The sequence below is a fragment of the Chaetomium tenue genome (genome assembly GCF_020726465.1).
Source record: "Chaetomium tenue strain MPI-SDFR-AT-0079 chromosome Unknown F5144scaffold_6, whole genome shotgun sequence".
In the NCBI taxonomy this organism is placed as follows: Eukaryota; Fungi; Ascomycota; class Sordariomycetes; order Sordariales; family Chaetomiaceae; genus Chaetomium; species Chaetomium tenue.
Genome location: NW_027117334.1, coordinates 201,791 through 229,232, shown reverse-complemented (window position 1 = coordinate 229,232; position 27,442 = coordinate 201,791). Strand labels below are relative to the sequence as shown.

Sequence of the window (27,442 nt, the reverse complement as noted above, 5' to 3'; positions counted from 1 at the left end):
AAAACGCCAGCTGGCAAGCGCAGTCTCAGGCCCTAGTTGGCATAATATCGGGCATTCAGAGGGTTCGGGAGTTGTCTGAAGTGACAACAGGGAGGGTGGGATGGATGGTTGCAGATGCTGCTGAGTCACATTCTAAAACCCGGAGTCGAAACGAAAAAAAGCGATTGAAAGACGCGATCCATGTCCTGGTCTAGGGGGGCGGCAGCCAGAACGGGGATTCATCTCAATCCAGTGCCGTGACGTGACTTCCTGCTTCTCTCATCGGTTTCCTGAGGGAAGCCACAGTCGACAATTCGGCAGGCAGCCAATAACTAAACAAGAGGCAGTCGCGATGCACGTCAGAAAACTTGACCGAAACCTCCCAATTGCCCTCAAGTCATGGTGCGAAGTAGGGGTTTCGTCTCTCCCCCGAAATCTTCAACTTTGACCTTTTGACGACGTTTCGGCCAATCTTGAGCCAATCTCTGCAATGATGGAAGCAATGTATGCCCGTGGTGTGTGTGCCTGGCAAGCCTGGCTTGACAACTCAAGCCGGCCTCGATTTCCGGGTTGGCACGAACCCCACTGACTAGGCTATTTCCAGTTGCAGCTGCCCTCCGATCTGTGCCGCGACACTGGCTTGACTGGTCAACAATCGTCGAATCATCTGCTCAAGGCTTCGAACTCACGACCGGAACAGCTTCCATGCAGCCCGGGTGGAGGGTAGTCGAACACGCTGTTGGCCATGCGTCGCCGCCTCGTTGTCAACAGGGGCCCCCGCCCATCCCTTCTTGCTGCAGGACCATCACAGGCGCTGTTATTGGCGGGCCAGGCTCTGGAGAGTGAGGCGAAGGCTTTTGACTGGACACAAATCGCCGGTTGAGCGGGTCCGTTTCGGGCGCTGCAAATCGCCAATCTGTGTTCAGCGTCCCGACCTGATGGATCCCCCACTATCGCAGCCACGTCCACCACACTGGCCGGGCGCGGCACTCTCGGCTCTTCCAAGTTCCAGGCCACCAGGCTCACCAACGTTGGGCTCCAATTCCCGCCCTTGATTGACCTTTGAGATCTCACAAGTGGTCTGTGCGTTCGGCTGCCCTGCATGGCGGGAGGGCAGCAGCCAGCATGGCCACCACCAATTGATGAGTTGTCCGTTGGCTGCAGATGTGACACGTTTCTGGCCACCGGGACTCACCTTTGGGCTCTCGTGCCTTCCCTCCCAAACTCTCGGTGACTGTCGAATGATTCGGGTGCACATGCTGAGGAATGACTTGCAGTCGGTACCGGTTGATCGAACCGAGACATCCAAGCGAGCCGATGAACCGAAGGGCTTCTTTTCCCGAACTTGGGTTCGTCGCCAATTCTCGAAAAGACGATCGCACTTTCCACTCGCACACCGCCGGGCCTGGTACTCGGAGACAGGGGACGGATCGGCTCCGAGTAGCCCAGGCTAGACCCACTTGCTTCGCCCCGCCCCGGGGTCCGTACCGGGAAGACACACGGACGCTACCGGGTCCCGGGGAATCGGGTGACGCCATCCGGCCAGACCCCGAAACATTCAGGCGGATTTGCGTGAAGAGGTGAAATTAGTTGTGGCAGAGACTGTCTCAGGCGGTAGCTGGCCTTCTGGCAAGGCTGGATACCGTGGGCCCCTACCGACCTCGTGGAGTTCGAGCATGTCGCATCATCCCTACCTTCATAACGGTCTCATAACGGTTTGCAACTGACGCTAGATTATAATGCATGCTACGGGGATCTCGATATAGTTGGGAGGACGATGTGGCGCGGATCGCGATCTTCCGTCTTTTCAGCGGAGGTGCACAGTCCTTGTCGCCGTCCGCCGTCCCATTTACGCCTTTGTCGACCCTTCATTGGAACAATTGCCAACGTGGTTTGCCGGCCAGGGAAACCAGGTCAACATCTTGAGTACTGTGTACGTTTTGTTCTGACTGCGGTGGCTGAGATTGTGCCAGTCCTCGAGTACACAACAGGCATCGGCCACCGGCCGGCACGGAGGGGAGTTGACGGTTGACCTTGGTCCGGTATCACAGAGCGCCGCAAGGTGATCCGAAACGGGGCTTGACTGCTGGCATGTGCCACCAAGGGAATGTTCGGCAAGCACCGTCTCCCACCCACGTGCAATTGAACGTCCGCTGGAACGCAACCTCCGCTGGACATTTGAGAAAACGCGGACTACGACGGTGTCGAAGACCAAAGTCGGGCGGCTTTTTCGGCTGCGTTGATATTGTCGGCGGCCAACCGCATCAACAGGACCCTCTCGGCCTGAACAAGGACCGCGTTCGCAGCCCCGACCTAAGAACTCAGGGGCCGACTTGCAGGTCTTCACTGCTACCTCAATGGCTCGAATTTACAGTTGGTTTCCTTTGGATTTTTGGGCGTGCATGATCTTGTCCTCCTCTAGGGAATGAGAGCCTTGTTCCAATCGTTGCCCCGATTGCCTATGAGCTTTGGTAAGTGACGGCTGCTTTTTCTGTCACAAGCGCCCAAACATACCGACCGAGGCCTTTGGGATGAGGATTGCGGAGTGTAGCTCAGAGGCTCCGGAGGATGGGTGTTGTGAGTCTAGTCGCGATCTCTGCTACCTATTCGGGCGGGGCTTGGGGCTGGGCGGTTCCTGTTTGGCGGGATCGGATGGGGAACGCCATCGAACGGAACATCGGCGGAACAAGAAAATCGTGAGGAATGGACGATATGGTAATGCCAGAGAGCGGTCAATTGCAACGGCGTAGACGGAAGAGGATGAAAGAGGAAAGATGAAAGATGTGTCGATGCGCTGGCTGCGATGACATAATCCCGGGCAGGAGCGATAAGGCCACCTTATCAGTTCGCATGCGACAAGCCAACAGGTGTCCCAATCCCCGAAACAGCACTCGTCGCAACGCTAGGTTGAACCACTGTGACAAACGGCAATCACAGACATCCGGCCATGATAGCGACGGCACCATGCGTCGTCTCAATCTGGTTCTCCTAGCATCGCTGCAGCTCTGTCAGGCTCGGCAGCCCAGCTTCAGCGTCCATGACGACTTGCTCGCCTACCCCCAGGTAGGCATTGATTAATAGCTCCCAGGGTGCTCTGCACCTTATGACGAGCTTGCGACAGCGCGCCGCTAACATTACGTTTATCTAGTTCGAGGTCGTCTTTGCCGACGACTACATCTCCGAGGCTGATGCGCTTGCCATTCTCGAGTCTTCGCACGCAGGCGGCGCCACACACACGACCGGCTTCCCAGAATCCGACCTAAGCAAAATCCGCGAATCCGCACCGGCCGAGGTTTCCGGAACAACGAGCGGCGATGGGAAAGATGACAGTCACGGCGCGCGCGAAGACGACGAAGATATCCCAATCGCAGAGACGTACGAGTTGATCAACAGCAACCCGTGGAAGTACCTCTGCGCCATCCCCGTTATCGCACCCCCACCCGTCTTGAACCGGACCGCAACCGAGCTGGCCAAGGCTGAGGAAGCTCGTGAGCTGAGTAGAGCATCGACGAAGGGCTGGGAACTGATGGGCGGGCTCGAGGGACAGTGCATGTACTTCGTGGCGGGATGGTGGAGCTACAGTTTCTGCTACGGCAAGGCCGTCGTCCAGTACCACGCCCTGCCTGGCACCAAGGCGACTGATCCACCGCTTAGGGACGAGAAGGATCCGGAGTACGTTCTCGGCAGGGCACAAGAGACAGTAGTCGACACCAAGGCGGTGGCGGATCACTCGCAGCCGGATAGCCCGGCCAAAAACGTCCCCCCGCCAAATGCGCAGCTCCAGGTCAAAGGCGACCAGCGCTACCTCTCGCAACGCCTCGAGGATGGCACGATTTGCGACCTCACCGGCCGCCCGCGTACCATCGAAATCCAGTATCACTGCAGCCCCGGCACCACGGTTGACCGCATTGGTTGGGTTAAAGAAGTCACTACTTGCACCTACATGATGGTTGTCTACACGCCGCGCCTTTGCAGTGATGTCGCCTTCCTCCCGCCCAACCCCACTCGCGCCCATCCGATCCGGTGCCGCCAGATTGTCAGTACGGATGAGGAGGAGCTCGCCTGGCGGTACAGCAAGGCTGCCTCAGCGAGCGGGCTGCTCGGGCAGAAGCCCCCCCAGGCCACCAAGCACACCGGCACCAAGAACTTACCGCAGAACCACTTTGCTGGGGTCAACATTGGCGGCGTCGTCATCGGCTCCCGCAAGCACATCGGCGAGGAGCACGTGCACAAGTTGGCTCTCCCAAGGGGCGTCACGCGCGCCACGGCACCCACGATTGAGGTGCTTGCTAAGAGGGAAAAGGCATCCCCGAAGGTGGACGTTATGAGCGACGCCGAGCTGGAGGAGCTGAACCTCAGTCCGAGGATGATTAAGCGAGGCGTGGAGGAGATGAAGGCCGAGGCCGGGGACAGGGGGTGGACGCTGCAATACGTTAAGGACGGGGAAACAGTGGACTACTACGGCGTGTTCGACGACGACGACAGCGACGGCGCGGGGACCAAAGAGAGCACAAAGAAGCAACAGCAAGGTTTGCCTGATGGTCAGAAGGGGGATCAAAAGGGGGAGGCTCGAAGGGCGGACCAGAAAGGGGCCCAGAAGGGGAAACAGGACACTCGGGCCGGGGATCAGAAAGAAGAAAGGCGGAAGGGAGACCAAAAAGACCAAGACCGCAAGGCGGAGGTGGATGGCAAGAAGTCCGAGGCTACCCAGCCAAAAGCCGAGGAGCAAGAGGGGTCGCAGGAAGTGTTTTTCAAGGAGGAGCTGTAGGGGCGAGCTCAAACGTGCGTGTACACATCCATTTTTGTACCAAATTATTTCAGCATTCTTTTTTGGCTTGTTTCCACCCCCTATTGCAACATCTGCTGCGTCTCATTCGCACGATACCCTTCCGGCCTCTCCATCAACTCCCGAAGCGCCCTCGATCTACCACCCTCCCCTCCCCGCCGCAAAAATCGCATCCACCTCCCTCACTGACAAGAGCGGCGGCGAAAAGGGCCAGCGCACGCCATGCGAGCGAAAAGCGGACAAGCGGACCGAGCCTGGGGAACACGCTCCCCGGTGTACACTCTGCCGCTTTGCCATTTTCCCCATTTCCCTCCGCCTTGTCGGTGACATCGGCCGCTTTGCTCGCCTCGCTCCCAACAGCCAGAGTACCATCCTGCCCTTTATTCTCTTCCTCCCTGACTACCTTCACGGCCCTTCACACTCCCCATCCACCTCCTGCCCCACAGACCCAAAACTCTGCACCTCTACCACCCCTCGAACCCCCCACCCTCCCGATCAACTCCGCATATCCCCCTTCCTCCATCGCCCTCATCCCCTCCAACACCACAACCCGGTTCACCCCCTCGCCATCGCCAGCCATTGCGCAATCGACACGACTATCTCCGTCCCCCCGTACGCCACGCCCTCCGCTGCCCGCCGAAAGTGCCGCTCGCTCGCCTCGCCCAGCGTCACCCACTGCCGCTGCCCGCCGCTGGCCAACAAGCCTTTGGGTCCCGCAGACGTACCGTGCCCCTGGGCGAGGGCGCTGATAAATGTAGGTGTCGGCTTAGGTAGCGGCGTGGCAGATAAGGGGTTGGAGTTGGAGGAGGTCCCGTTAGCATGTTTTAACGGTGGAGGGGAAGATGCCGGTTGTGCAGTGCGGGCTGAGCTTGGCTGGTTTGGAGAGCGTGTTGCTGTGCTATGGAGGAGGGGGTTGAGAGGATCAGTGGGCCTCCATCCGTCCCAAGCCTCGTTCGCCCAATTTCCAGATGAGGTCGTGCGATGATTAAGGACCGATTTGTAGGTATAGGCAAATCATGGCACTTGGGGTTCCGTTTTGAGAACACAGTTCTGATTTATCTAGCATCGATCTAAGCTCCATCGCCACGCCAGTAGAAGGGTTATCCTGCTACTTCTATAAGTACCCAAGCCGTCCCGCAGCTCAAGCAACAAGAAAGCAGCAGCCCTGCCCATTCCTCAACATTTAGCGCCTGATAACCCTCCAGCTCTTGAACGAAACATTGAACGCCCCCACGCCGTTGGCGGGGACGTTGACGGCCGTCATCATGCCTGTCCCCTTCGTCCCGGCGTAGCACTGGACAGTGGTGGCGAAAGGGCACGGAGCCGAGAACTTGACGCTGGTAGGAGCGCCACTCACGTCTTCGAGGACGTTGAATCGGGACTGGAAGTCGACGGAACGCGTGCCGGCCATGGCGTTGACCCTCCAGGAGCGGTTGGCGGCGGCACTGGGTTTTTTGAGGGAATATGTTAGCATGCCATGGTATTGATACGGGGGCTATGGGCGGGGATAAGAATGAAGGTCCGATTGTGAATTCGTGCTTGACTTACGGGTAGTCGTTGCTAGGCATGGTGGGGATGGATAATGATGCGAGCTGGGAAGCTTTGGGTGTGAGTTTGAAGGTGTTGATATGATGAGATGAGCAAATGAAACTGATGTGATGATCTGATGAAAGGAGGTTCGTCTAAATCGATGAGGGAGGCCGGCCTTTATAGCAGAGATTCCTCACACAACCTCCCACCACAAGCGGGAGCTCATGATACAGTCGCCATGACAGCACATTCCCAACTTCCAATGATAGATTGCGGCCGCCATCAACGAACATTTTGGCTCGATGTCGCCCCGGCCCATCCTTCGTGGCAGCAGATCGTGAGAAGTGAAACCATCAACGGTTCCTCCGGGTCTGGTGGTGAGGCGAACCCCATCGAGGGGATGGCCTGGCACAGTGAAGCCATCCCCTTAAAAAAGGACTCCTCAATCCATCGCGTCGATACAAGTGGAACCATACCGGGATGTTCATGTGGCAGTTTGTGTGGCAAACACGGACATAGGCCAGGACAGTTCGGCCAGGTACGCGTCATAGAACCGTGATTAGCGCCTTTCACTAGTACTCTGATCCACATTGCCCCAGCAAAAAGAAATAAATACATGAAACTGGATTCATCATATATAGAAAAGTGGATGCCGACGGCCTCATGGTTGAGCGGCCCCTCGCCACCGGGGTCTTCCGGCAAGACCTACTATGCCTCATGTTTAGGACAGCTGTGAACTCACTTGTTGGTCTCAGGTATCAAACCGGTGTGCGGCGTACTTCCTGAGGACCCATCGGGATAGTGGGACGGTGGAGCTTTGGGTTGTTATATTTCCGTGCTTCGTGGGATGGTATTTCCGGGGCACAATATCCAGTTCGGTAACCGCCCTAAAAGTACGATTTCCAGGGGCGCTGACATATGGAGAGCTACATGTATCCGTTACGTACCTTTTTGGGCTACCATGCGTCCATTTGTTCGTTTAGGCTAGCGAGAGTGAGATAAGCATCCGAAGATGGTGCTTGTACGTTCACAAAGTCTATCCGGTCGAATGTGGCACAGACTTTCCTCTGTAGAATCCTAGTGGACCACGCGCCGCCAAGTGCCAGCGAGCCGCCGCAATCCTGCTACTCCTCATTGCCATCCTTTGCGACTAGCTCCTAGCCCTCTCCACGCTTTGTTGGGCGATAACTATAGTCTACGTGTCAACACCAAACTCCGGAACCTAGAGCAACCCACAGGTACTAACAGGGCCGTTGCCCGTTGCATTTCTCGGCAGAACAGATACCCCATTGAAGCTATTTGATCCTACCCCTATGTCCCCTCACAAGGGCAAACTCTCCACGCAACTCACGGGCCACTCACATCTTTCCAATTCGTCCGACCAGTGTTTTATCCCTGTCCACAGCGATCATCTGTGAGGACACAGTCTCCGGACCAAGGGTTCGACCCTCGATTGCTGTTTTGGCGCCCATAGGCCTTAGAAGGGAGAAGGATGGATCATGGATCTTTCTCTCGCTCGGGTATGGATATATTCGCTTTGGCGGCCTGCCCTGGCAAGACTAACTATAAGAGCACAGACAAGCCTAACGAACTCCTTTGGCATGAGATCTGCTTCTCCAACAATAACGTAACGCGGAAAGCCAAATTGGTCAACTGATATCGGGATACCGATCCGTTGATAGAACCGAAACGGCGGAGCGGCTCTTGGTTTTTATAGTTGGTATTGAGTTCAGTCCGGTGAGCGCTAATACATCCCTGCCTGGCTGAAAGTGATAGCGGAAGCTACCCAGGAGGCTTCAGCTGTACAGGAGATTGTAGAAATGCTGTGCTCTTTGACCCGATACGAGCTAGTCCACTTTGAGGGTATGGTAGACAAGACCCGTCTTTTCCGCGCTCACCAGGAAGTGGTGGATCGCAAAAAGATCCTGAGGACAGTCTTTGTACGACTTGATGGGATCCCTTTCAGTGTGGTGCTCGACGCTGCTTTCACCACCCCCGTCGTGGAATACGAAATCGAAGACGACGATGTCGAGCCCTTCGCCCGCCGGCTCTCCGCCCCCGAGCCCAAAACGCGAATCCCTACGGCTACTTTCTCGCCAAGTGGTTCTTCCTTCACCCACGACTCTTAACCCAGCCTCATCTCCTGCCTCCCACACGCCCACTCGACGAGATTGGCCTCCCAGTCTCCCTCCGCCAACTCCACCGCGTCAACCAAAGCCCTCCCTCCGCTCCCACCACCTCCATGTACCTCATCTCCCTATGTCTTCACCCCTGACAACCTCCAGCATAACCTCCCCACGGCGACCCCCAACTACGCAACCCACTCGCGGGCACCACCGACACCCCATCTCCCGCGCACCCACCGCAATTACCACCCGCCGGCACCTCACCATCCACATCATCATCAATGCGTCCTCCCGCGTCGGTGGCGGGGGCGTTGGTGCTGGCACGGTTATTGGGTACCAACAGCGTTCCATTTGACGAGGTGGGGGAGGCGGCGTCGTGCCAGGGGGCGCGATGCCCACGCCGTCATGTGGGGATCTGCTGTTAGCAGTGCGTGCCAGCTTCTGAAGGAGTAAAGATTCAAGCGTTTCGTGGTGGGGAGACGTTGAAGTTGGAGGTGGTGACGTTTGAGCCCTGTATGGGACCTGCGGCGACGCTGCTGCGCGGGTTGTGCGACGGATTCGCCTTGCTCGCGTGCTAGTATTTCTAATAGCTAATGACTTTTGATATCTGGTTCGTTTCAACTTGTTGCTGTTATATGTTGGAGATGCTTACGTCTACCGGTGTTGCCAAACGGTTGATATATGGGATGATCTCCAAATTGGTGTCTGGTCCCCCTCCCTTTACGTACCAAACCTTGATCATCCGTGCGATGAAACTCCTAGGACGAGTCCTAGGACCAGGCAGGCCTTTGCTGAGGGCTACCAACCTCGTATCTCGGTGAGGTTGACTTCCCACATATTGCACACGATGGGAGGGAGTACATGTCCGAGGCAGGGGCGGCATTATTCCGCTGGCGACGGCCTGATAAGAAAGCAGTACCTTGGAGATGACCATTAGGTAGACTAGGGAGTTTAAGTTCTGGCCACTTGGTTTCTCGCAAGTGACGAAATCGCGTGACCCCTCTCCGTATGAGCTGAGTTGCTATGTGTCCCGCAAACTTGAAGCGTTGCTGGCGAATGTTGCCCTAGCCCACTCGTGTGCAGCGCTTGTACTAGCTCTTCGCAATGCTCCCAAGCCACTTGACTTGATATAATAAACCGAGACTAAGATGGCGCTCGGGGGGCATTTGTCATGTGGCATGGTCATTCCGTTTATCTATCCCCATCAATGTATCGCTGAAAAACATCAAATCGTATATACAAGTATCCGAAGGAAGCACGCGGATCAGGCACTTGTTACCGATCCCCTACGACTTCTTACTCGCGGTGGCGGCGTCCACCCTCTCCTCTGAAAACAATCGAAACATCCAAGCACTGAGATGATGAGGTGCATTCCCCTGTGGCATTTGATGTCAGTGTCGTCTCCGTGGTCACGTCAAACCCACCCAAAGACGATCGGGACGGACAACAACCGGATGGAGATACACTTACGCTAGACATAATGGGAGTAACCAAGCCAGGAAGACATACATCTCGACATCCCTCCTAGCTTGCTCTTCTTCATCGCACTCCACCTTGGGCCGTAGCTCCTCGCAGTCGTGTCGCTGCAGGCCTGAGTAGGCCATCAACACCACGATTGGGACAATGCCGCAAATGGCTACGACCATCATTTCCAGGTAGACGATGGTGGTCTCTTTGACCCGGGGCACGTCCCTCGCGGGGTCGACCAGGCCTGAGATTTCGGCCAGGTCGACCATCATGGTCAAGACGGACTATTAGATAGCAAGGAAGTGTGAGTATGATGGACATCATGGCAGATGGCAATTGGGCAATTGGGCAGGGGTTGGGGGCAGGGGCAGAAGCAGGAGCGACGGATGAAGTCAATTACCGCGATGAAGGCGCCCACCATGCCTGTCCCATACCCCCCTCTCGATGTTGCGTAACTTGCGCTGGCCATTGTAGCAATGCACAACCCGACCGAGATGAAGCGTAATGAGAGATGAAGGATGGCATATGGGGCGGGATATCTCGAGCGTGCCATGGTCAGGGATGGTGTACATGGATGGGTCTGGGTCTGGGATGTCAAGAAGTGGTATTCGGTCAATTCGGCAGTGATGAGATGGAGATGAAGTTGAACCCGGCGATCCCGATGCTTGGGTTTTCGCAAATCGCTCGCGAAGTGAAGCAGCAGAACCACTGTGATTGGCGCGTGGAACCCGTCACCAACCGATTGGCCAAGCGCCCTGAAATGCGTGGGGGGAGGGGCTCCTCACAGCGGTATTTACGAGCCTTGCGCTCCTTGTTCAGCTTGTCTTTAGTTGCATACGTGTGCTGACAACGTGGCACAGGGGCAGCCATCGCGGCCAACAACCAACCATACCCGGGTAAAATACAGAGTTGAACAAACCACCAAGCCGACAGTTGCACATCTGCCATGGCATTTATGCAAGTTAAATCAACATAAGAAGTTGCTCTTCTACCCTGCCCATATTATCTACCATTTTAGGGGTTGTGGGGTTCTAGCTTAACTTAGCATGGTTGCATGATGTCGCGTGTACATACAGAATAAGAGGTGGAAGAATAAGGGGCGCCGGTACTAGTGAGTGGCTATCTAACTGCGACACCCGATGAGTGGCGATGTGACCTCGGAAGAAAAGAAGAAAGCAAACAAAGAGGGAGAACTTGACCAATTTATCGGATCGGGGACGGCTCGGGTATGTCTGGCGTGGCCGGCGGTATGGGCCGGCCGTGGCGCAGTCCCGGCCAAACTCAACACACAAGCGCTTGGCTCGGGGTTGGGCTTCCGATTTCAGATGCGGCGGCTTCAAACAGGCCGTTTCATAGCCAGTTGGCTTTCGGGACGGCCAACACAAGCAACTCAGAGCCCATCCCGAATCAACTGATGCGTTTCCAGCCAAACAACTCGCTAGACCACCCCCGTACTGAATATTTCACCCTTTTCTTTGGCCCATTTAACGATCGTTGTACCCCCCGAGACCGCCTCCAACCCTTGCCCGGATCTTGGCCGCCCCTTGAAAGCCATTACACCAGTGGTAGACCACTCCGCAAAACCACCCCTTTTGCAGCAGGCGCGTATTATCTGGGGGCGGAATGCTGCTAAATTCCTCGTTTCAGGCCACAAAATGGGTAACGGCCAGAAACAGTACCGTTTGGTCTTGTTCTGTCCGCCGTGGTTCCCGCCCCGGACACCGCGATGGCCGTCGATGGAGTCGCTCGCGATGAGCGACCGTATAAACAAACGCACCCGCTGCCCGGAGGATCGACGGCGATCTGGAAACTTTATTTCAGTTTTGTCACGTCCCCGGAGACAGTATTACCGAAATCAACGCCGGACCATTCTTTAAACTCTGCGAGTTCGACATCATGGAGTTCAAGCCCAATGATGCCTCCATCACCAGCGAGTCGGCGCCCCTCATTGAGCCCGTCGACTGTGAAAACGACCGGGATTTGTTTATGGTCCCCTTAAAAAGGCCATCGCCCCGGCTGCCACCGTCTCGGTATCGAAATGTCAAAGCGAGAACACCTCCAAGATCCCCGGTGGCGCTGTCGCCACGATCGAATCTCCAGAAGTCCCCACAGCCCGTTTCACAACTCGCAGGTAGCCCTTACATAGGCTCCCCAATGTCTGGACACACTGTCAAGAAGCCTGATAGCCCTCCTATGTTCACGTCACCTCTGATGTCCCCAGAATCAGGGGGCGGCCTCATGTCGCCTCAGGAGTCAGGGGTACTCGGCATTGACGGCATCCTGAACGCAAACATGGCGACACCAGGGTCTCTAATCTACAACAGCCCGCCCATGTCCCAAGGGAGAAACACCAAAGTGGGCTCATCCCCCGTCATGTCGACCGAGGCAGGCTCAGCACATCAGAGCCCTGAGATGCCGTCCTCCAGCAAGGAAAACACCACCTCCGCCTCCCGATCGACGGGCGACAAGCCCAACACCTCCACCAAAGCCTCCTCCGTCTACGACAGCCCGCCAGCTATCGTCGAGAACAAGCCCGAGGGCGACCACCCAACCGACGCCCAACAAGAAGCCACCGCACCCCCCGCCATCCCCCCCCTCTCCGCCGCGCGCAACACCACCTCCACCTCCGCCAAACAAGCCCGCAACCTCGGCCTGGCTCTCCACCTCTCCCCCAACCCCAACAACAACACCACCACCAACCCCACGACCATCAACCCCGCCCTCCTCACCATCCCCAACCCCAAATCCCCGCACTCCCCCCGCACCCCCGGCAACGCCACCAACCCCAACCCCAGCGCGAACAACACCCCCTGGCTGGTCCCCGACTCCCCCCTCGAACGGCTCTCCCAACTCCGCGCGACCCCCGACTCGGCCTACGACCGGGCCCGGCAGATGGAAGTGCGCCGATCCGAGTGGAAGCACGTGGTGTACCGGTTCCCGGTCAAGGGGGCGGAGCACTGGGTGATCGACGCCGACCTGACCGAGAGCTCGCACGCGCGCCTGGCGGATGTGGCGAGGCGGTCGAGTGAGGGGTTCGAGTGGAATGGGGATTATGAGCTGGCGAATATTTATCGGGTGTTGGCGGTGGCGCATACGAGGGTCATGGAGGAGATGCGGGGGGAGAGGAGGGGGGTGAGGGCCGCGGCTTGATGAGGGGGATTGGTGGTCGTGGTGATGTGGATGTGTGTGGGCTTGGTTCTTTCAAGTTCAATGTTACGTTTGGAGCAGGGCCTGGTGCCTGCTAGTGTTTGGATTGTTTTGGATTGTTTGTTAGCGGCGTTGGGAACTTATTTGGGACGGCCGAGCATAAGAATGGCATTAGATAGCGAGGAATTGCAACCTTTTCTTTCTTCTTTGCATGGCCATCCCAGTTCCTCTTTTTACGTGATAGGAAGACCAGCCTCAAGGACAAGGGTTTGGTAAGCCGGACAACGTGTGGGTTTGAGAATTGAGTAAGCCTCGGGAGGGAGACAGCATACCCCAAGATGGCATCTAGATCTCGGAATTACGAAGTCAATTCAGAATCAAGAGGTCCCTACCCATCCTTATTCAACTGGAGTAAGAACTGGCCCATACCTATCACCCTCCTCGCCCTTGCCAATGGTATAAGCCTTCCATCCTGCCTTGGGAAGATCAAGGGTATCGTCCCCTGCCAGAAACTTCATGAACACGCCATGCGTGACAACAACAATGGCCCTTTCCGTCTCGGGCACACCACTTTCTACCAGGTCGCTAGCCAACGCCTGAAGTCTCTCCCTCACGGATCTGGCACGTGCAGCAACGGCTACATCATCGGCCGCGTTCGCGCCCTCCTTGACATACCACGCTTCCCCGAGAGAGCTGACATCCAGATCCGGGAACCTGATTCTTAGAGTCTCGGTGTTGGAACCCGTGTCACAGGGCAGGTCACTGCGCTCCTGCAGATCCGGATCGAGAACAAGCCTCGCACCGCCGTCCGTGCCGCCGGTTTCGCCCCCGAGATTCGTATCGACAATGGCGCCGAAACCTGCAATGGTGGTCTCGATGGCCCGAGTCAACGGCGAGGTGAGGACGATGGCGATGGACGAAAGGGCAGGGAATGAGCTGGCAAGGGATGATGCTTGTGTGAACCCAAGCTCGGTAAGGCCAGGGTCGCGGAGGTTGAAGTCTTTAGTCACATTGTGTACCGATTCGGCGTGGCGGACGAGATACACCGTGGGCGACATATCGCTTCCTCGTTGTTGCTTAGAACTGGGAAAGGCGTGACTGGGAAACCTTTGTTTTGATTCAGATTTCAAGAAAGCTGTCGGTTCTACTCTTACGGCCCCCGGCTACCTAGATATAATAACCAGGTGAATTGTAAAACTTGCTGTTCTAGCCCCCGAATCTAGCACGCCATTTTCAGGCGTCTTGACGTCTCGACAGTGCGTGGCGATTGGTCACAGCCAACTTGGCCCCCGCCCCTAGAGGTACACAAGGAGGACGGTTCTTTCTCACGCCGCCAGCCGCATCACAATCACCCGTTTTGTTCAATTTGCTTGCTAGACTGAAGCTGCCATGTTCTTATGATGATATTTAGGGAAGCAAATGTCTTTTTTTCCATAACATTTCACCCGGTCCCAAGCGCAGGGTCAAGGAAGTGATTGAAGTTGTGGGTACATGTAACAAGTGAAGAAGTAGATTGCATCACCTGTGTCTGAAGAATACGTGCAGTTAAACCAAACAAATGAAATGGAGTACACCGTCCATGATCCAAGTTCCAGATGCCAGAACCATACATATCCTATCCCGTATCCTCTAATCGTCAACCTACTGCAAAAGGTGATGCCTAAGTCCTTGCCGACCACCCTTCCCGCGTGTACATGATCAACCCGACGGGCACAATGTAATCGTTTCGATAGACGACCGTCTCGGGGTAGTTTACGGAACCCCCCTGCGGCTTGAGCACTGCCTCAACCTTGATTGGAAATTGTATCTCAGCAAATGCTCCTTGTTCGCTGTGGCGACGGTTGCTCTTGAGTGACGTACACAATTGAAGCCCGGATCGGGCGCGGTCCTCGTCGTGTCTGGGTGGGCCAACATCTGAGGCTGGTTGGTGATGACGCGGCATATGAGAACGGCGTGTTGCTTGGAGTGAATTCTGTGGTTGCGGGCGTAGCAGTCGGCTTCTGGAATAACATATTAGATTCCTAGATGTCTCTGCGGTGGACTGATGAAAGAAAAACAGAAAGATGCGAAAAGGTAGGGAGAAGAGAAGGAGGGAACGGGATCAAAAATATTACTTGAGGATGCCGTGGAGCTGTAAATGCCAGGCCCGAAGAGAGGTCCGAATTGAGCATTAGGGGAGCCTGCCAGCAGTTGCACACAGTCAATCATTGTCATCACATGCGCAAACGCCATCGCAAAGCTTACGGGCATAGTCAGTCCTAAAGGACTCTCCGAGGACTCTGCAAAGGTAACACTCGGGGTTGCCACATTTCAACAACTCGCCATCCCACTCGCCGATCCTGCATGCGCGCTGCGTGCCGTGGAAGCGCGTCCCAAAGCGCCCACCACCTTCTTGCTTCCTTTGCCAAGGGGGACACTCAATTTAGCACCACAATGGCCATCAAATACAGTATGAAGTTCCACTTACATGGCTCTACCGAAGCTCTGTCCCCGGGCTGAGTTGAGCAGGCCATCCTTGCCGGCGATATAAATACGTGTCACACAAGCGGTCTTATTCGGGTCGATCCATCCGTCATTGAACATCCTCTCGTCTAGGTGGTCAAGAGTTAGCAAGTCTAGATGCCTGTCAATTGTTCGTGTAGCATTTCTTCCAAGAACTCACAGAGTTGGTACTCCCTGCTTCCATACTCCAATTCCTTCATTGGCTAGCACCCATTATGTCAGTGCGAATGGATCGTCACGAGCTGTGATAAGCAACGGTAATATCATACTGGATCCATTTGGTAGTGGGGTTCGGTGGCTTTCTCGACCAAGTCGATAGATGTTGCCAACGACTCAAGAACCTCTTCGACGAGAACAACTCCGAGTCCTAGAAGAGTCCTGAAAACCATAGGCAGGTGTTTGGAGATTTGGAAAGTGTTCCTTGGTAGTTCTCATGAAAAGAGACGAGTCGAGCCCAGTGCCGGAGTCTCTTCTTATTTCGCTTGGAGGGGGGGAGGGGGGGATGTGAGAGCCTCAGCACAACCTGATCCCTATGTCCCCAGTCGTGGAAGTGTCTGAAGGCGGCAGCAGAGCCTCAATCCCAAATTGCAGTTGCTTTTCCAAACGGACCTACCTCGGACGAGTCGATAAACCCCACGTTTTCCGGCTGCCATCATCGCGAGGCCACGTTTGGAGTTTACCGTCAGCTACGTCTCTTGTGCGACTTTGGGCGTGAAGCCACAGTGACGCCCATTTCTACCCTACAACTGATGATTGGTACACCTAGGGAGTTGACCTACGTTGAGACCATGGAAGAGAGAGACGGGTGCAGCCTCGCTGCCAAGGGAACATTGCGCCGTTTACCTGTATCCTTTACCGCCGAACGCGCCAACTATTCCTGTCGTCCACCCCTTGGAGCAAAGTCCCATGTTCTTTCAACCGCAGGTGCATAAAGGGTCGTCAGCCTGAGATGGTGCATCAGTTACACTGCAGGCACTGGAGGCATTGTGGGAATCGGCAGTCCGAGAAGGAAGCCTAAAAGGTCGAGACGAGATGATTGAGCGGTCCTTCCCTGGTTGCGATTTGAGAATAGGCAGCTACCCCGCTTTCAGCTCGGAGCCTCTTCGGCTCTTTAGCTGTGTCGAGGAACACAAAACTCGGCCCAACTTGGGCCCGAAACAAACAACCAGTCGTGCCAGACCGCGTTGCTCGATGAACAATTTCATGACTACCTTTTCACATTCGTGTCGGACAATAGGTCGCGCCCAAGCCACTCACAACTAGACAGGTCTCTCAGACACTTGAGGTTAGGCCAGTGGGTGCATGCATCAGGCAGGAAGGGTGTCAGCAATTTCCGCAAGACATAGAGCAGTAAAAACACGACACATGCGGCTCTGCTTTTTGCCTTTGCTTTGCTAGCCTTATCTACCTGCCTCAGCTTTGGTATGTTAGTTACTTGTGAGGATAGACTGACTTACACTTGAATGTGTTTCCCGTACTTTCCTGGCCCCATTTCTGCATCCCCAAAAATGAACCATATTCTGAACATCTTTGTCGGCAGTGGCCAGGACGATAAGCCGTCATCGACGAGCTCATCACGGCCCCGTACACCTCCCCGAAGGTTGCCATCCCGCAGAACATCACCCTATACTACAAGGAGAACCATGGGCGATTCAGGCTCTGGGTCGGGATTGGGAAGTGGACGGGGACAGCCAGGCTTCCAACAGACCCCGACGGGGTCTTCCAAATCGCCACCAAACTCACGCGAGGCACTCAGAGAGATAGCCCGGGAGACCCAAGACGTTGTCGGCAGCGTCCTGGACCAGCTCGGCACGACCGCGAAGGCGGAATTCTCGACCCAGCACAACCTCGACACCCTCGGCCGCCTCAACCCCTTCTTCTGCCCGGCCTTCTCCACCCCGACCAAGATCGAAGTCCTCAACGAAGACACCCTCAACGCCGGCCTCGCCCTCCTCCCCTCCAGCACCAACCAAGACCCCCTCCACGACAACCCGCGCCCCCTCGTCGTCAACTTCGCGCGCCACGACAAGCCCGGCGGCGGGTGGCTCAACGGCGCGCTCGCGCAGGAAGAAGCGCTCTGCTACCGCAGCTCGCTGTGGAAAGCCCTGCCCTACACGGCGCAACACCCCCTCCCGCGCGGCGACGCCATCTACAGCCCCCACGTCCTGGTCGTGCGCGACGAGCTCGGCCGCGGCCACCGCCTGCTGCCGGGCGTCCGACCGCTCACCGCGCCCCCGCCCCTCGTCAGCGTCGTCAGCATCGCCGCGCTGCGCAACCCGCGCACCCAGACCTTTCGGCTGGCCGGCGGCGTGCGCAAGACGGTGTTTCAGTCGGACACGGATCGGGATTTGACGAAGCGGAATATGCGGCTGGTGCTGCGCATTGCGGCGCATCATAGACATCGGCACCTGGTGCTGGGTGCGCTGGGGTGTGGCGTGTATGCGAATCCGCCTGAGGATGTGGCGCATTGTTGGCTGGAGGTGTTAAGGGAGGATGAGTTTTCTGGGGGGTGGTGGCGGCAGATTTGTTTTGCGGTGTTTGATCCGAGCGGGACGGGGAATTATGACGTGTTTCGGCGGGTTTTGCACGATCAGCAAGTGTGAGTGAGTCTCTGTCTTGGGGCTCTTGGTTGGGGATGTGGATGGCGGTGACAGGGGGCAGGGGGGCGGAAAGGGGAAGGGCGGGTTCGTGGCGGACGACGGGTTGGGAGAGGAACATCCGCTGGTTCCTGTATAATAATTTGGGAATACAAGTCGTTGCAATTTGATGCTAATTGCTTCTTTCAGGGGTGGGTTTGTCGGGGCAGGATCGGGGCATTTGGCCAACGTCCACCATCTTTGACAAGTGGTGGCCTCGCTTGACAAGCTGGTTCATGTTCAGTACTGCGTGCAAGGAACTCCATTCGCCCATTTATACAGTCTTTTTTGGACATATGTGGTAATTACCTCGATCGATATGTTTACACACTTCGTCATACACCTATCATCCATTCCCGCCACTTAATCCAAAAAGATATCATCTCCGACACTCCTCTCCCACAACTATTTGTAACTAATCAATCCGCTCAAGAGAAAAGTCCTTGGGCCCAACATAAGCCTGGTAGTTGCCCGTCGGCGTGACCCCCTCGATCATCTTGATCTGCTCGTTCGGGATAAAGTGCGAGCCCCTGGTAAAGCTCAGACGCGAGACCTGCACGCTGACGATAACGGTCAGGCCTTCCTCGCTGCGGACGATGTCGAAGGTGCGCGACGAAGGCGGGCAAGTGCCGCCCTGGATCTCGGGCAGGATGGCCACGCCGGCGCCGGGGGCCGACGCGCTGCAGTCGTAACCTTGGGTGTCCATGGTGCCGGGCATGAATGCGTTTAGGGAGTAGCTGAGGGAGGAGGGAGGAGGGAGTTAGCTCAATGCATGCGCTGGTCGATGGCTTGTGAAGTTGTGATACGTACTGGCACATGGCGCTGTGGGGGACGCAGCTGGCGGTGAAGTTGCGGGCTTCGAAGACGACGTCGCGCTTGGTGACTGCGGCGGCGGAGGTGGCCGTGGCCATGGCGAGGAGTGACAACTTCATTTTGGCGGTTTTGTGAATTGGCTGCCTGGGGAGATAAGCTCGTGTGGTGTTGATGTCCTGGTTTTTGAATTGATACAAAGAAAGGAGATTTAGGAGGGAGTCGTCAGAAGCTTTATACTTGTCGACATGCTGCCGAATCACCGGTTCGCGTTCCATTAACCCGCGGCATTAAGCCAGTCCGGTGGGACGACTGCTGCATGGGGAAGAAGTTGGTAATTGGTGGAAACCCCCGTGTCTGTGGTGTTGTTGTGGCTCCGCTCAGTTGTTAGCGAGGACCCCCTTGACCCCGTATCGCTAGCCAAGGATCAGACCAAGCTGCGATCTGGAGATAGCGTTGCAATATATCGTATTATCAGCCGCAAGGTCAACCGCCGATCCTTAAGGTACGTCATACGCTGCGACTCGCTTGTACCGGTCTCCATTAATGCATGGTTGAACACCTGCCAGAATGGGGAATCGATACGCGTACATGGAACTATGTAGAAAGGGGTCATACTGTTGGCGGGCCATAATGGGGTAGTTTAGGAGTTGGGGATTATGTTGTGTAAAACTTGACCTTGTTGCTAAGTATACAAGTTAGGTAAGTTAATGAGCATCAAAGATTGGAGTTGTGTCCCCTCAATCTTTCCGCTTTTGGCCATACGGAATTCCTAGCCCCTTTCTGATAGGACCGGGACCCACGTCGGTCGTGAATGGAATAAGCAAGTAGGTATGAGGCTTTCTGGAACCGGGCCCAACACTTTGGCATATTGATGTATTCGAGGAAGGTGACATTAGCTTTCCTTTGGTATTCTCTCCACACCGCTATAGTAATGAACATCGTATGGGAACGAGTGGAAGGTCGTTGACATCAACTTAATACTAGTTGGTATTCCATAAAGAAAGGGGGGGAAGATGAACGAAAAAAAAAAAAAGAAAACATAAAATGGAGTATAAAATGGAGCATAAAATGAAGCATCAAACGCATTGTCAGTATCATCCGACAAATTGAGAGGGATAAGGAACCTTCATGGTCAAGCCAAGGTCTAGTTCCTCGACATTCGCAGACTCGCCTCCATCAGCCCATTTACTGAGGACCATGCCGGCACACCAATCCGTTGCTCGGGGCGGAACCGAAGTAGGCATCTCCTCCATGGCCGCGGTAAGCCATTTGCGGTCGGACAGATCCCTACAAGCACCCAGCGCGCACCACTTCGTCCCGCCCACAGCCCATCCAGCTGGCCGGTGGCCATCCGCTGGATGCCACCGCGCCCGAATGTGGTAGTCGGTGTAGCAATGCCTGCACGATAGTATGGGGCCCACGAAGTCACCATAACCGCCTGTTTCGTTCTTGTACAGCTTTGTTTTGTCGATGCGAGAGTAGCTTGCGATGTGGCGACATACCGGTGGCATTATGTCTTCCCCCCCCGGCACGTTGAGATAAGCACGGAGAGCGTGTTCATCACCTTCCTTGTGGTACAGAACCGAGTTCTCCCTCACATACAACTCGCCGTCGATGACCCGAAGACGCCGGGACTCCTCGATCATAATGTCGCTGGTCTTTTGCCGTGAGAGTGCCGCGACGGGTCTGTGCCGAGTGAAAGAGAGAGCATCCGGGCTCAGGCCGTGTGCTTCTCCGTATAAATGCCGGTTGATGATGAGCCGAACGGTCTCGAGTTTGATGTTTTGGGCGTTCCCCGGAGAAGCGGGGTCCCCCGAAAGTTTTCGGTATTTGCACCCTTTGTCGTAGCTGGTAATCACGCGCGCCGGGTACCGGCCTTCGTACCCGGGCATGGGACCAACTTCCCCGCAACACCAAGTGTGCAGCTTGCTGCAAAACGGACACCAATAGAGTTTGGGGATGTCCTTCTCGAGCCAGAGTTGCAGTATTTCCCTGTCTATACTCCGCTTAACTTTGAAGTGACGGTAGAATAATCGGCAGGTCAGCGCAAAGGCCGTCTTAGATTCTTCAGGTGTCAGGTAATCCCAGATCATGTGGAAGACTTCCAAGGGTAAGGAGAAGACACATGTGTCTTGCGAGCGTGTGGCCTTGGTGAGAACGGTAGTATCCCCCCTGGGCGCGTTCCTTGCGAGTTTGGCGCCGGGCTCATGCCGTTGGCATTTGGGCATTTCCAATTCCGGGTGTGGTTTGGTCTCGTCTGGAGAGGCATCTTCGCTCGGAGCCTCTTTCTTGCAGATATCCACGGCGACGAGAGATTGTTCATCTGTCATGTCGTCATGGGAAGAAAGAAAAGATTCTTCTTTTGCCCCTTCTTTCGTGGATGTGGTTTGACGGGATCGATGCCATCCCCTCGCCGGCAAGCAGAACAAGCTGCGAATAAGGTACGTGAGTCGAGCCATTTTGAGTCAGATGCTGAAGTGGAAAGAGAGAGGGTGTGGTGGGAGGAGTTGGGATGGAGGTTGCCGAAGGCTGTGTCTGACCGGTCGTTCATATGGACGTAAGGGAGGGAGGCGAGGGCGCCACTTCATGCCCATTGGTTTTCGGGACGAGATCGAGCAAACAAATTAACCTACCGTTTTCTCACACGTCTTGGTAGGTCTGTTGCTAAGATCTTTTGCCATGATGACTCAATTACTGGTCAATTACGCGCCCACATGAGCGACAATATCGCGCACTAACTCAATCTCTAGCATTAATACCCCACGTTATGGTAGGGATATACAGGCCAGGAATGGTCCATCTGAAGGTAAACGATCAGACGAAGGCTCGACTTGACGTCAGCGAGTATATGCGCTTCGTGTGGTATCCACAAGCGAAAAGTCTCACTACAAGTCATCGTCATCTACTTTGGCCCACTCCACAGCTTCAGCTCTAGTCCTTTTACTCTATCCCTTTTCTCCTCGTCCTCTTCTCTTCACCGCCTCTTTCCACGTCACAATCATGATTCACCACTCACCCTCTTCCGACCCGCTTTCAGCTCCCGAATCTCAGACACCGCCCTGCCAAGCCTCCCAACATGCATCACCAACAACCTACTCCGAACCAACCAACCGGTAAATATCTGCCTATGATCCCCTCCCTCCCAAAATCACCAACAGCACATCCAACGACCGTGGAATCCCTTCTCTCTCCCGCGGTCCCCCCCACTGACTCACACTGAGCAACCAACGTCGCCGCTCACGGCGTGGACCTCGGTATCAGGACGTGTGGAAGGTGAGCATTGCGGCCCCCACAGCCATAGTAGACGGTGTAGATTGGCAGGCCGGGATGTCGAAGAGCACATTGTGAGGGACCAAAGTGCCCACGGTGACGGTGATGGTGAGCGTGGTTAGGGGCTGATGAAGCGTGATGTAGCCGTCGTAAACCCCGTTCCGGACGGCTATGACGTTTAGGCTGTCAAAGGTGCGCCAGGCCAGCATTGGTGCACCCAAGTGCCGTTGGAGGGGTTACAGTACATGTGGCCGTGGATATCGGGGATATGGGGCATCAATGCACGTGTGTGTAGCCCCGTTCCCGACGTATCGACTCGTTTTGGATCACCCTGTCTCTAATATGCCACCATCTTCCTTATGCTAGTCTCCTCGCCCATGACAAGCCAAAATCTTGTCAAGGTGCGAGGAGAGAGGATCAATGACCAGTCGACTGGCCAGGCTTATCGGGATAAAGGCCAAATTTCCTGGCATGATGCCGCCGCCAACCCTTGAACTACACCACGCGAGCCGTATTGGGATAGCCAATAAGCTCTCAACCCGACGTGGCGGATAGGGAATGGAGCAAGGACTAAGAAAAGAGCTAGGTACATGCCTACGTAACAGGGGCTCGAACCTATACATCTAGGTAATTAAGTATCCAGTGGTGGAAGTTAAAAGGCATTTTGAAGAGTAATTGACCAACTGTTAACTCTCAATTGCTTTATTTATTCAAGATACATGAAAATCTAAGAAGTATCCTCACCCTTTTCCTTCATTAACTACCGTGTAGGTATCATCATCCCTCGCCTCACTTGAACATTGAGATAAACTGACAATGACCCCCATTCTCGTCTAGGTCGCCTTTCCTAGATGTTACCGCGCACTAGTATTTTCCTACATTACTCTCTAAGCTGTCCGTACCCTTTTCCCCCAGTATATGCATTCCCCCTTATCCCGAGAAAAGAAACTCGCCTTCGGATGTTTGAAGGTCACTTGACCACTACCTAGTAAAGCCGGACCCAATGATCCCCTAGAATCCATGGTAAGATGCCAACATTGTCCCGATTACCACAGCTTGTCGTTGACCTTGAACCTAAAGATCAGGAGCAAGACAAAGCACCCCGCAACAATGCACAAGATGTACGCATTGCTCATAGAGCCCACAACAATGTCAATGACACGCGCCTGGAGATCCGCCGGCATGTCACGCAGCAACCGGCTGTTCGGCTCCGAGATAATGGTGTTGATATCGCTGATACTCGCGTCCGGCAGCAGGGTGCCCAGCGCGGCGTGGGCCTTGTTGAGAAACACGGCATTCGCTATCCCCAGCGAGATGGAGGGCCCGCCGAGCTGGCCAAAGGCCTGCCAGCCCGTGCTGCGGCCCACGTCCAGCGCCGTCTTGACCTTGAGGGAGGCCACGGCGAAGGTGAGCTGGGTGGCGGCGCCGGAGCCGAGGCCGAGGAGGACCTGGTAGCCGTAGATGTTGGCGAGCGGCGTGTACTGGTTGACGGTGTAGAGCAGCGCCGAGCCTGAGATGCAGAGCACGCCGGCGAAGAGGAACCAGGGGACGTGGTAGCCGGTTTTGCCGACGATGAAGCCCGCGGTGATGGCGATGGCGCTTTGTAAGACGACGTAGGGGAGGATGCGCACGCCGGCGAGGATGGGGGTGTCGGCCTTGACGAATTGGAAATAGAGCGGCAGGAAGTAGACGGGGACGAAGACGCACGTGGCGCAGCAGGCGACTTCGAGGAAGAGCACGATCATGGTGGCCGACTTGAGGAAATGCATGGGGAAGATGCGGTTCGTGGTATTGGTGAGGAAGGCGAAGTGCTGCTGGATCAGGAATACCCAGAGCAGGACGAAAGCGAGAACGAAAAGGGCAATGACTTGGCCAGAGTTCCAGGCATACTCGAGGCCGCCAAACGTGATGGCCATGACGATGCAGACAATAAGCCCGATGACAAAGAGGTTGCCGAGGAAGTCGAACCCGCGCAGCCGTTCCTTGACGCCTTTACCGGGGAGCGGGTTGAGGGCTGGAAGCAGGAAGATGTAGATGGGGGCGCAGACAGCACCGACCACAAGATTGCTAAAAGGAAGGTCAACATTTCGTCGTCTTCGACGGGCGGCGGGAACACTGGAAATTGTCATGTACTCACAAGTAAAAAGCCCAGCGCCAAGTTGCGCTGCTCCCAGCAAACCCACCACCGATGATGGGGCCAAGCACAGTTCCGCCACCAAAAGTAATGCCGACGAGGTTCAGGTAAAGCGGCCGCTCCCGCTCCGAAGTCATCTTGGTCAGGATGTCCATGGAACCGATGTACATGCCCGATCCTCCCATGCCGCAGATGGCACGTCCCACGATCAGAGCATCCATGGTAGGCGCCGCTCCAGCCACGGCACAGCCAACGGAGAAGACGACAAAGCTCGCGCAGAAGGTCCATTTCGCGCTGAATCGCGCGTACATATCTCCCCAGAAGAAATTGGCGCCCCAGGATGCGGCTAGAAAGGCGACGCCGAGCCAGGCGAGCTTGTCGAGCGAGTTGAACTGCCGGATGACGGCGGGTTGGATGTTGGCCGCGATGGTGTTGTCGGTCGCAAACAGGAAGTTGGCCATCAGGATACTCCCGACGACCAGGACCCATACGATACCGTGGACTTCACGGGGAGGCGGTGGTGGCGTGCCATCGGTGGACTGGTCGGTGCTGGCGACAACGCCCCTTTCGGTCTCGGAATTGTCTGGTGATGTTGTCAGGTCCGCGGGGACAGAATCCTTTTCTGCGAGTGTAGCCATGGTGAAAGGGCGCTAGTTCAAGGTTGCTTTTCGCAGTCGGTTGAGGCCGGTTTCAAGGTGTTGATACCGGGGAACTGTCATGCACCGTCTTCAGCTGCCCTCGACTACCGGTGTGTTGAAGGGTAGAAGGATGGGTTTCGAGCTGGTTTTCGTCATGGTATTACCCTCGCACAGAATCCCAAGGAGAAAACAAAGGTCCCGGGCTTGCAACGGAGGTTTCTGATCAAATTGTCCCCGAGCACGGTCTTCGTGAAGTTTTGTAAGCAAAGCCGAGTGCGTTTTGCTTAGGCATCAAATGTCGGCCGAGAAATGTCGGTCGAAACAAAGCGCTGTGGCGCTGCCGCTCGCGTGCGTGCCCTGCAATCAAACACCAACCATAACGCCGGCCAACCATTTGTTGAGGAGCGAACCAACAAGTAAACAGCTTGGTAAACCGTAGCCGGCATGATGATCTTTTGGTTCAATACTTTGAGTTGTTGATCGTTCTGTGCCATTTTGTAGTTGTCGATATCGATTCGCACTTGGACTCTCGTGGCAAGGGGTTCCCGGAAACAACAAAGGGGATTGTTGGCACATGTTAAACTGCAATAATCGGCAACACTTTGTGTAACATGTTACATTACAGCTATTCTTTTTCTACGTGATTGCGCCATCACCCTTCAGTTCCGTTCTAGATACACCTCCAGGAGACCCAGCGCCCCGTTGGCCCCATGGACCTTGCTCAGAACATATCGCGGATCGGCCTCCTTCAACAGCCCCTTGAACTCGGATATGGTACGTTGCTTCGCCCCGTAGCACACCAGCATCACCATGTCGGCCTGCCGCCTCTCCCGCTCCCAGAGCCGCGCTACCTCGGATCCCGGCTCCGGCATGATCATGTCGTTGATCAGCAGGGGTGTGCCCGGAGCTGACCCCTCGAGTCCGGGAACAATGGCCTTGAGAATCTTGACCACGTGATGGTCCGCCCAGTTGTGTGTGCATTGGCGGATGAGATAGGCCGAGGCGCCCATGTACTGCTGGGGCTCGAAGAAGTTGGCGTGCGTGAACGAGATGCGGCCTCGGACCGAGTCGCTGAGCATTCGTGGGCCGAGGGCGAGCATGGCCGCGTCGCCGTCTTGTACCGCAATGTTCAGCTTGGGGAAATATTTGGCCAGCTCGATGGCGACGTGGCCGCTGCCACCGCCGATATCCACGACGGTCCCTTTGAGGTCTCCCCATGGGTAGCTGTCTCGCAGCTCGTTTATGTTGGAGGTCACTTTGCAATGTTAGAATACATCGGCCCTCGTCTAGGGTCGCTCTCGCCCCTATCACCTCTCTGGCTACGTTACATGAGGAGGACTTACATTTTCTCCACCCGGCCATTGCCTTGGCGAAGCGGCCCGCGTGTTCGGGGTGTTTCCTGTAGTAATCGAAGATGGGGATGCCAAACCGCTCGTAGAAGGGGCAGTGAACACTGTCCGCCTCATACGGGTCGGCCTTGATGGCGTCGCTCGACTGGGCGGACGCTTTGAGCATCTCATCAAAGCTACAACAAGTTAATATTACCTCTTTCCTAGGACCATAGTGGTGGGGGTTAGTGTCATGGAAAGCAGAACTCACGAGTAGTGCACCATAGACTTCATCTCTTCATCTCTGTGCAGGGCAATGGAGAACGCGTTGTGGCCGAAGAACCCTGGCCGGGTTTCTTGAAAGACACGTTGGGTGATCAACATCCGAATGACGCGGTTGGCCCGATCCTCATCCAGACCAGCCTTGTTGGCAAGGTCAGCCACAGAAATGTCCCCTTCAGCCGGAACCACGGTGAAGAAGTCAAAAGCCAGAGCGATTTGGAAGGCCGCGATCTCGTAGCCAGACACCAAGAAGTACCGGTAGAATCTTGAGGGCCCATCTATCAGGAGTTGCAAATCCTCAAGCTGTGTCTTCAGACGGTTCTGAAGCTGCTGAAAGTCGGGGGTCGTCGGCAGCGGTTCGGCCGTCGCTGAGAAGGTCGGCAGGGGTGCATTGGATGCTTTGAGGTAGCTTATTACTTTCTTGGTATCCTCCAAGATGCCCTCAGCCAGGGTCAGGATGGAAGCTTCGTCGTGTTTGGCAATAGAACCCATGGTGTCAAGCCAAGTATTGTCGTTTTAGTTTTGCTAGGAACACTGGTGCTAGAGGGGGCAGGTATCGATGATAGAACGAGATAGGGACCGGCTGAATGGCTTATACATCCAAAGCGGTAGGTAGGAAGACATCTTATCCTCATCTACTAAAAAGGTCTCCCACCGCAGTGCCGGATAAGAGTGAAGTCTTGTAAGCCGAAAAATGTCGGATTTCATACGTGTTCATCGGGCATGGCGGCGAGATAAACTCACGACAGTCATCATGGCCATTTAGGTAGTATCGTCGGCAAAGTGGGATAGGAAGCTTGGGGG

General features: G+C 55.5%; 13 protein-coding genes across 13 annotated transcripts; 5 read left to right on the top strand and 8 right to left on the bottom strand.

Annotated features, from left to right (window-relative positions):
* Positions 1-481: 481 nt before the first annotated feature.
* On the top strand, positions 482-862 carry F5144DRAFT_594903 (uncharacterized protein; the record flags this gene model as incomplete). Its single annotated transcript, XM_066790634.1, has 3 exons — positions 482-496; positions 590-702; positions 751-862. 3 exons carry the CDS (start codon positions 482-484, stop codon positions 860-862), a joined length of 240 nt encoding a protein of 79 aa, XP_066639304.1.
* A 2,081-nt stretch (positions 863-2,943) lies between these two features.
* Positions 2,944-4,747, top strand: F5144DRAFT_594902 (glucosidase II beta subunit-like protein-domain-containing protein; the record flags this gene model as incomplete). The annotated part of the gene is made up of 2 exons (XM_066790633.1): positions 2,944-3,042; positions 3,128-4,747. The coding sequence occupies 2 exons, from the start codon at positions 2,944-2,946 to the stop codon at positions 4,745-4,747; spliced, it is 1,719 nt and encodes a 572-aa protein (XP_066639303.1).
* Positions 4,748-5,948: 1,201 nt separating this feature from the next.
* On the bottom strand, positions 5,949-6,333 carry F5144DRAFT_605124 (uncharacterized protein; the record flags this gene model as incomplete). The annotated part of the gene is made up of 2 exons (XM_066791407.1): positions 5,949-6,210; positions 6,314-6,333. The coding sequence occupies 2 exons, from the start codon at positions 6,331-6,333 to the stop codon at positions 5,949-5,951; spliced, it is 282 nt and encodes a 93-aa protein (XP_066639302.1).
* Positions 6,334-8,115: 1,782 nt separating this feature from the next.
* On the top strand, positions 8,116-8,424 carry F5144DRAFT_605123 (uncharacterized protein; the record flags this gene model as incomplete). Its single annotated transcript, XM_066791406.1, has 1 exon — positions 8,116-8,424. The coding sequence occupies one exon, from the start codon at positions 8,116-8,118 to the stop codon at positions 8,422-8,424; it is 309 nt and encodes a 102-aa protein (XP_066639301.1).
* Positions 8,425-9,890: 1,466 nt separating this feature from the next.
* On the bottom strand, positions 9,891-10,367 carry F5144DRAFT_580830 (uncharacterized protein; the record flags this gene model as incomplete). The annotated part of the gene is made up of 2 exons (XM_066789399.1): positions 10,289-10,367; positions 9,891-10,172 (listed from the first exon to the last, which is right to left on the bottom strand). Coding segments are annotated over exons 1-2 (281 nt in total), but the record flags the coding sequence as incomplete, so codon positions are not given.
* A 1,286-nt stretch (positions 10,368-11,653) lies between these two features.
* Positions 11,654-13,236, top strand: F5144DRAFT_333569 (uncharacterized protein). Its single transcript, XM_066784144.1, has one exon. It carries the CDS (start codon positions 11,785-11,787, stop codon positions 13,036-13,038), a length of 1,254 nt encoding a protein of 417 aa, XP_066639299.1. The 5' UTR covers positions 11,654-11,784; the 3' UTR covers positions 13,039-13,236.
* Positions 13,035-14,227, bottom strand: F5144DRAFT_580807 (histidine phosphatase superfamily). The gene has a single exon (XM_066789398.1). The coding sequence runs from the start codon at positions 14,091-14,093 to the stop codon at positions 13,434-13,436; it is 660 nt and encodes a 219-aa protein (XP_066639298.1). The 5' UTR covers positions 14,094-14,227; the 3' UTR covers positions 13,035-13,433.
* A 468-nt stretch (positions 14,228-14,695) lies between these two features.
* On the bottom strand, positions 14,696-15,737 carry F5144DRAFT_550240 (uncharacterized protein; the record flags this gene model as incomplete). The annotated part of the gene is made up of 6 exons (XM_066787627.1): positions 14,696-14,824; positions 14,896-15,035; positions 15,150-15,215; positions 15,280-15,434; positions 15,503-15,626; positions 15,698-15,737. The coding sequence occupies 6 exons, from the start codon at positions 15,735-15,737 to the stop codon at positions 14,696-14,698; spliced, it is 654 nt and encodes a 217-aa protein (XP_066639297.1).
* A 588-nt stretch (positions 15,738-16,325) lies between these two features.
* Positions 16,326-18,140, top strand: F5144DRAFT_594897 (uncharacterized protein; the record flags this gene model as incomplete). The annotated part of the gene is made up of 4 exons (XM_066790632.1): positions 16,326-16,419; positions 16,955-16,959; positions 17,085-17,578; positions 17,795-18,140. The coding sequence occupies 4 exons, from the start codon at positions 16,326-16,328 to the stop codon at positions 18,138-18,140; spliced, it is 939 nt and encodes a 312-aa protein (XP_066639296.1).
* A 69-nt stretch (positions 18,141-18,209) lies between these two features.
* Positions 18,210-19,006, bottom strand: F5144DRAFT_580804 (uncharacterized protein). The gene is made up of 2 exons (XM_066789397.1): positions 18,984-19,006; positions 18,210-18,910 (listed from the first exon to the last, which is right to left on the bottom strand). The coding sequence occupies exons 1-2, from the start codon at positions 18,989-18,991 to the stop codon at positions 18,589-18,591; spliced, it is 330 nt and encodes a 109-aa protein (XP_066639295.1). The 5' UTR covers positions 18,992-19,006; the 3' UTR covers positions 18,210-18,588.
* Positions 19,007-20,080: 1,074 nt separating this feature from the next.
* Positions 20,081-21,316, bottom strand: F5144DRAFT_550237 (uncharacterized protein; the record flags this gene model as incomplete). Its single annotated transcript, XM_066787626.1, has 1 exon — positions 20,081-21,316. The coding sequence occupies one exon, from the start codon at positions 21,314-21,316 to the stop codon at positions 20,081-20,083; it is 1,236 nt and encodes a 411-aa protein (XP_066639294.1).
* Positions 21,317-22,936: 1,620 nt separating this feature from the next.
* Positions 22,937-25,170, bottom strand: F5144DRAFT_333273 (major facilitator superfamily-domain-containing protein). The gene is made up of 2 exons (XM_066784143.1): positions 24,394-25,170; positions 22,937-24,323 (listed from the first exon to the last, which is right to left on the bottom strand). Exons 1-2 carry the CDS (start codon positions 25,026-25,028, stop codon positions 23,303-23,305), a joined length of 1,656 nt encoding a protein of 551 aa, XP_066639293.1. The 5' UTR covers positions 25,029-25,170; the 3' UTR covers positions 22,937-23,302.
* Positions 25,171-25,687: 517 nt separating this feature from the next.
* On the bottom strand, positions 25,688-27,130 carry F5144DRAFT_655911 (S-adenosyl-L-methionine-dependent methyltransferase; the record flags this gene model as incomplete). Its single annotated transcript, XM_066793145.1, has 3 exons — positions 25,688-26,256; positions 26,372-26,553; positions 26,628-27,130. The coding sequence occupies 3 exons, from the start codon at positions 27,128-27,130 to the stop codon at positions 25,688-25,690; spliced, it is 1,254 nt and encodes a 417-aa protein (XP_066639292.1).
* Between the last annotated feature and the right edge of the window lie 312 nt (positions 27,131-27,442).